The following is a 7,317-nucleotide window of genomic DNA, read 5'->3' as shown; positions in this document are numbered from 1 at the left end:
CCACCACCACCACCACCACCACCACCACCACCGCCACCACCATCACCGCCATCACCGCCATCACCACAACTAACCACCATCACCGCCACCGCCACCACCACCATCGCCTCCGCTACCGCTGCCCTCGCCCACAAGAAATTTCATTTGAAATTTTATTTATAGCATCATGTGCGAATTTGAATAGAATTGCAAATAATAATCTTCTCTCGCCATCTCTCTTTCTTTTAATATATATATATATCCCTCCTGCATCAAACGCATTACGTTGAACATTTCCTCTTACACATTTTTCAGCTTTTTGTTTACTCACTGTATCACTCTCTTTCTTTCTTTCTATTTCGCTTTCCTGCTTTCTCTCTCTCTCTCTCTCTCTCTCTCTCTCTCTCTCTCTCTCTCTCTCTCTCTCTCTTTCTCTCCATCTCTCTCTCCCCTCGCTCTCCTTCTTTCCTTCTTTCTCTTTTCTCAATCACGCGCGCACCGCGTTCACAAACACCGTTAAGCCGCATCACGAGAATGCGATATCAATGTGTGCGCAGTTTATTAGGCAAAGCGCGTTTGTACGACGATACAGATACGACGCAAGTCAGCGTCAGCGACGTCTTTCCGAAAGCGCGTCGAATTATCCGTGCGACAGCGAGAGTCCACACGATGTTTGCACGGGACTAGCGACGGCTGACGGCGCCCGTGTGTGCTCGCGACGTCTTGCGACATCGAGATAGGAGCGCAATTATTCGATTCGCCATTCGATTCGACCGCAGCCGGGTTTAGTTCGGATTCGGATACGCTTTGCTACGAGATCATACCTGGCATTGTCGATTCCCGCTTGTTGATCTTGTGCAAAGCAATTGCTACATGACGTCTGACCCTATAATCTGCGCCATTAGACGGGCACGCACCCGTCTGCGTGGAAGCGAATCATGCACACGCACAATGCACGAGCATAATGCACGTGGAAGGAGACGTGTGATTCAGACGTGGCTTGCTGAATGGATATAGGCGTATTACATCGCAGCGTACATTAATAATATTATCTGTCTGGTCACAGACGTAGCCCTAAAGGTCACGTCTCAGACGCGTAGACTGCTTCGACGTGGGTTATTGTCAGACTGCATGTGAAGCTTCCAGCATGCAACTCGGATAATCACTTTTTGACGAGTAAAACTTTCTTGTGTTTTAAAGAATCACGTCTGAAATAATTTCCAGTCAATACTCTTCTTCTGAGATATTATATACGATTGCAAAGCACAATTAGTTATGCTATATCGTTGACGCACAACAATCGACAATTTATTTTGTCTTCTATGGGAGGATACGACCATATAAGGGAGGGGTATAGGGGAGAGTGAACCATGTGTGGCACGAGAACATCTTATCTGTACGAAAGAACGCCTTACGTTGAGAGAAGACACCATATATGGGAGAGAGCGCTATACATGGGCGAGATGACCATATATGGCTAAAAAGCTGAACGGAGATCGCGCCATATATGAGAAGAAGAAAAGATCTTTGTAGAAAAAAGCAATGTATAAGGTGATTGCTGAATAGAGAACGTCATACATAGGTACAGAAATCATTGTACGTTAATATTATTCGTTCTTAATTATAGCTCTCTCTCTCTCTCTCTCTCTCTCTCTCTCTCTCTCTCTCTCTCTCTCTCTCTCTCGCTCTCTCTCCCTGCGACAATTTTCAATATGCGCACACACCGTGAAATCACGTCGCAAGTCTACGGCTGGGTGATTACTCTCTGGAACTCAGCATCGAAGTAGAATTATCTCCATCTGATTTATTTTACCAATTTGGGCATAATACGCGAGTAATTGCCTACTTCACTGGCATATGATCTTCATTAGCGGGCAAGCACAGCGGCTTAATTATTAAGATCTTTGCTAGAAGAGCAGTCCTCGTTCGCTAGCAACAGTTTCAGCCGAACCACAGAAGATAGAAGGACAGTTCGTCCATGCCTTTAAAGGGGTTGTAATAAGCTTTTAAATGTTGAAATGACCCAGTCTCATTTGAATGTGGCTCCTAGTCGACTGGTAATGCGGCACTGTCTCTGCACACTGCTGATTCACTCTTGCCAGCACGTATAGTATGTTAACTAATAGTTTAACAATGGCCGCATTTCACCATATTTCATTCGACGCGATGATTAGTCTTGTTCATTTAATTCGTTGGTTCTTAAACGCGAGAAAACTGGCAATGGCAAGGTTTGGCATTCGCGTGCAAAAAAATACCAGCTATAGTATAAGTAGAGTTAGGCTGCACGCAAATGGCGCGGACGGAAGAGGCAATCAAAATAATTTCATTCTAGCTCGAAAACGTATCCCTCTTGCAAGGTTAGAACACGGGTAGAACGTGATAATTTCAGTAAATTGTATGTGTTGGATAGGCAGGTACCTCAACAGAAATGGTAAATAGCGCCCGTTTAAATTATACGCTGCATATCACCGTTTTATTAGCAGTAATTTTTGCGATGGTCACATTTAGCAACACCGTATATATCTTAAAACTAAACGCATACGTTAGTTTAGGTAAAAAAAACTTTAATCCAAAGAGTTTGACGGACAAATAATGCGGCTAACGTGCTCCGTGTCAATTAACAGAGAGAGCCACGTCCAACAAGTGAAGAGATTATAGACATATAGAATAGACACGCAAGAATCGCAACTAGAAAACGGGAGAGAAAAAAGAACGAGAGAACGAGAAAACGAGAGAACGAAATAGACAGAGAAGGGGGAAGCTAGAACAAGTGAGAGAATGGGATTACTAGAGAACGAGAGACTGAGACATTCGATGTACGACGATCGTAACGCGTCCGCCGACGCTTAGGTTTTACAGGGCACTCTGGCGACAGGCATGATGCAGAGCCTGGACCGTGAACACGGACCTCGCATCTGTGACAGATACTTCCTCGGCGGTCCTCTCACGCTCAGGGGCTTCCAAATGAGAGGCGCCGGCCCCAGCAGCGACGGTACGTGAGCTATCCCCTTTGTCGAGCAACGTTTGAGTTGTTAAACGATTCGGCAGAGAGTAGCTGTATTAATATACTTACCGACTTCAATTTGGGAACGGCCAGGCAAGATGATGGTATGGCGTGATGTATGGCGTGATGCATGGCGTGATGTATGGCGTGGGTTCATGCTTTGAACTCCACCACTACCTTTCAATGAGTGGGAGAGTGCGTTGTAATTCGCCAGAAAGCGTCAAGATTTTTGTTTTAATTCTCAGAACCCCATGTTTTATTCTCCAGCTGCAGGTTTACGCGTGAAACGACCATTTTGCGCAGTATTTCTGCTCATTGACCATCTTTGTGTCTCACCAGGTGATGCTCTAGGCAGTACATCATACTGCGCAGGTGGTCTCCACCTCTATACACCGCTGCCATTCCGGCCCGGCAAGGGAGGATTCGGCGATCTCTTCCGCACGCACTTATTCATCAATGCCGCCAGCCCTGACCCTTTTAAAGCAGGTAGGTGGCGCCACGTGGTGTGAACGGATGTGGTTTTCACGGGAACGTTTTCCGCAACAATTGCAGCGTTGGTGTTCGCGGTGATCGTTGCCATGGTGATGTTTTCTCAGGGCACGGCGCAGAAGAGACGATGCAGCATCTTGCTGCGCAGCTGAGGTGGGCCTACGGAGCGGGCATCGTTCTATGTCTAGGAAACATTGCCAGACTTGAACTTAACTACTGCATCCCCGTCGCCTTCCAGCCGACCGACAAGTGAGTACGCAGACCGTGATCGTCCCCGAATTGATCAGCAGAATTTGTTGGCAGTCGCTTTACGAACAAATTTTACTGTAAAAGAAAATCCCACAATATGACTTTCTACGCGACTTTCTAGAGTAAACAGTCAATAAGTGCGAACGAAGTTATGTCCCCTGCCACATTATATTAAATTTCGTTTTCGTCGATTTGTGTGCGGAGGGTATTGCAAGAGAAAGCCCCTGAGCGAGATAGAGTATCTAATTGGATTTCATTCTTTTGAGAGAAAGGAAGAAACTCGCAAATCGACAAATCTGAAAATATGTAGGTTAGAATGCGATTTGTTTGTTCTGTTGCAGGTTAAACAGAGGATTTCAGTTTGGCATTGGCTTGAACTTCTTGTGACGACACTACTGCCAATCTTCAGCTCCACTTTAGCATAGTACTTCGTATGGCAACGCTCGAGGGGCTGTATCTCCTGTGGCTCTCCCGTTGACACGAGCCTAGAATCACTAGCACGGTCACTATAGGTTTGTCGCTATGACAACAGTAAGTCTTCTACGATGGATCAACGACCTGCTAACCCAGATGATGTGCACGTCATCATAATGATGCGAGTAATGGGGACGTCCTTTATAGGGGACATCGCCTCACTTTTGTGCTCTTGCGTGAGTAGCCGTCGCTTAGGTGTTCCACTCGAGTGCTTGTCAAGTGGCGCGCGTTGTTTAGTCACTCTCTGCGCGAGGAGAGTGGGTCACAGTTCTCCTTCGTGTGACACACACTCGATCTTTTCCACGCCAGAAGAGGGCGCCACTGCGACGTCGGCGTGCACGCGAGACGCGGGTGACTCCGTTTGGAAGCGACTGCAGCGTGTGTGCAGTGTCGCAACGATGACGCGTGAATTTGCATTGCTAACACTCGCTGTTTGCTGAGTCGTCGGGCCGTTTGTAGCCACGTAGACATTTAATGTAGTCAGTCGTATGAATGTTTCAGCATTTCGGCACAGCAGAGTCGTTGCAGCAGTACGAGGGTGCTTGCATCAGGAGGCAGGGTAGTCGCTCCGGCGATGTTGTTTAAATGACAATAAAGCGAGGCTTTCCTTTTGATTTCAAGAGTACCTCAAGTGTGAAATTTGTCATTTTGTTGTGCTTATGATTAAAAAGCTGGCATATAATGCCAAATGATAATCAGGAAATGACTGCCACTATAAATAATTTTCTGATGATTATCAAAGTGCAAGTTGTATGGTATTACCTTGCATCGTAGTAGGTTACATTGCCTTGACTTTTCCATTACAAAACCTATTGCCTGAAATAAGTCGACAGCACAGAGCATCAGAATTGTTGAGAATAGTTTATGAAAATAGACCGCATTACATATCAAGAGCTGATGATCATGACGTATCTGGTGATTTATTAGTACCAGAGCAGTATGACGAGCCCACTAGTTATTACTAGGACAATTCAATAGGGTTCAGTTAGGATAATCAATGGGAAATTGCTTGCATGAACTCATGGTTGGTCTCGCTCAGTCATAATGCTGAGTAGTGAGTAGTAACTCTGCCTTTAATTTACACCACACTCTTAAAACTCTTAAAGTGATTACGTCACCGTAAACAGTAAAAGTAAAAAAAAATTATGTCCACTTTTTCACAAAATGTAAGTGATTCTGCTCACTTTTTATGCTTAAATTGTTGCATTATTACTTCCTATTTTGCTATTCCGTTCGATGTGAACAAACACTCGTGACTCATGCATAGCCCATAGCAAGCATTTAATGTCGTGATCAATATATCAAATTGCCCAGTTGTTTTTTGGATTTTTAATCTTATCAGGTAAGAATCTGAGGATACATTTAGACCCGTTACTACTTACTTTTCATGAAAAGATATTGCAACAAAATTTTTACAAATATATACTATAGAAAATTCGTGACGTAGTCAATTTAAAGGTGTGTCATTAAGACGAGATGTATGGTTTCGTGTACTCTGCGTAGTCTAGCGAGAAGGAATGAACAAATCCGCGACCGCATCTATGGCCACATCGATCCTACCGCAAAGCATTGCACGCACGCACGCACACGCACGCACGCAAACGCACGCGCGCGCGCACACAAGCACGCTTGAAGTTACGACCCCAGTAGTACGTGCTCGTTTCAGCGACGCTCTGGTAGATTATGCATTCTATGACTAAAAATTCATCAGCGCACACACTTGTCTTGCACGCCATCGTTTGCGACCGAGTGTTTGCGATTTGCTGAAATGCTGCGAAGAGCCGAGAGCCAGTCGCAGCACAAACGCGCCCCGCTGGCTAATTCATAGTAAATTTGTATACAAGAGGCGAATAAGTACGTCTGTAAATGCCGTGTGTGCGTGCGTGTGGGAAGAGCTGGCGGTATGGGACCAGAGAGAGAGAGGGAGAGAGAGAGAGAGAGAGAGAGAGAGAGAGAGAGAACAAAAAATAAATCAGGGACAGGGAAAGACAGGGGAGAATAGGAGAGGGAAGGAGAGAGAGAGAGAGAGAGAGAGAGAGAGAGCGAGAGAGAGAGAGAGAGAGAGAGAGAGAAAGAGAGAGAGAGAGAGAGTCATCGGGTGAGGGCGCGGCGGGCTCGTGTCGTATTGTGGACGAGCTCTTCGTTGTCAGAGAGAACTTTCAGGGCTTTTTTTTCGTTGTTCGGGTTTACCTTTTAGCGTAAATCATGTAGACACTATACTATAGTGTTGCCGGACGATTCTATTGCGTTCTAACAAGCGAGTAAGATGTTTTAGAGGACATCAATAAATGGAGAGAGCAGCGGTAAAATGTGAAACAATATGGTGGCCGAGTCCCTATTACCGCTTTACCTCTCTCTCCGTTGTCTTAATTTGGAATGCTATCTAAAGATAAAACCTCACGGCAACAGGACATCTCGAAATTGAACACAACATACCGATAGGCTTAGGTAGTTATATATTAGGCATTATGGTGTATACGTATTCGGTACGTGTATATTAAATTAAAAGTTGCTTTTCGGCGCCGCTGGCGTGATGCGTACGTGCTATCGTGTTGACATTTTATTCGATTAGGTCGTACGTTTTTCGTTTTTCATCTCCGCTTGGTGGCACTGTAATTGCAATGATGGTTTCATACGACGCCCCTACTTCCTTAATTACGATCATAGGAGCAAGGAAATTATATATGAGTAAAAACTCTCTAGAAACACAAAACGCGAACAATACGGCTTCGCATTTCCCGAGGAAATTTGGACGACGCATACGCTTTCTTTCTCTCTCGCCTCCTCTCGCTTTTAATGACGTAACATTTGTTGTTGGTAGATACAGGAGCAAAATCCACTTACGCCGTAACTGCACGACATCATAAAGCCTAATGGAAATTAGCGCCTGTTGGAGACAGCCATCGTTAGGTGAACGTGGGCGTATCAGCGCATGCGCAGTCAGGGCGCTCGTCTGCGTGGTGTCACATTACGGCTCGCGATCTCGTGACGGGCTTTCATGCCGAGCCGTCATCAACGCGCCTCAAGGCGACCACGACGACAGTGGAGACAGCCACGCGAACGATTCATCGCGACACAAGTAAAATGTCACACGCAAGTCTCCCACGCGTGGGACCGGTATC

General features: G+C 45.6%; 1 protein-coding gene across 1 annotated transcript in view; it reads left to right on the top strand.

Annotated features, from left to right (window-relative positions):
* Positions 1-4,837, top strand: part of LOC106806020 (sorting and assembly machinery component 50 homolog A-like) — a 15,444-nt gene extending 10,607 nt beyond the window's left edge. Inside the window, exons 11-14 of the mRNA XM_014807847.1 lie at positions 2,830-2,971; positions 3,323-3,469; positions 3,580-3,721; positions 4,063-4,837. Coding sequence (XP_014663333.1) covers positions 2,830-2,971; positions 3,323-3,469; positions 3,580-3,721; positions 4,063-4,108 — 477 coding nt within the window. The 3' untranslated portion in view covers positions 4,109-4,837. The remainder of the gene's footprint in view (positions 1-2,829; positions 2,972-3,322; positions 3,470-3,579; positions 3,722-4,062) is intronic.
* Positions 4,838-7,317: the final 2,480 nt, after the last annotated feature.

The sequence above is a fragment of the Priapulus caudatus genome, unplaced genomic scaffold, assembly GCF_000485595.1.
Source record: "Priapulus caudatus unplaced genomic scaffold, Priapulus_caudatus-5.0.1 Scaffold137, whole genome shotgun sequence".
NCBI lineage: Eukaryota > Metazoa > Priapulida > Priapulimorpha > Priapulimorphida > Priapulidae > Priapulus > Priapulus caudatus.
Note: the sequence above shows the minus strand (reverse complement) of the source record. Positions and strands in the feature narration are given on the sequence as shown.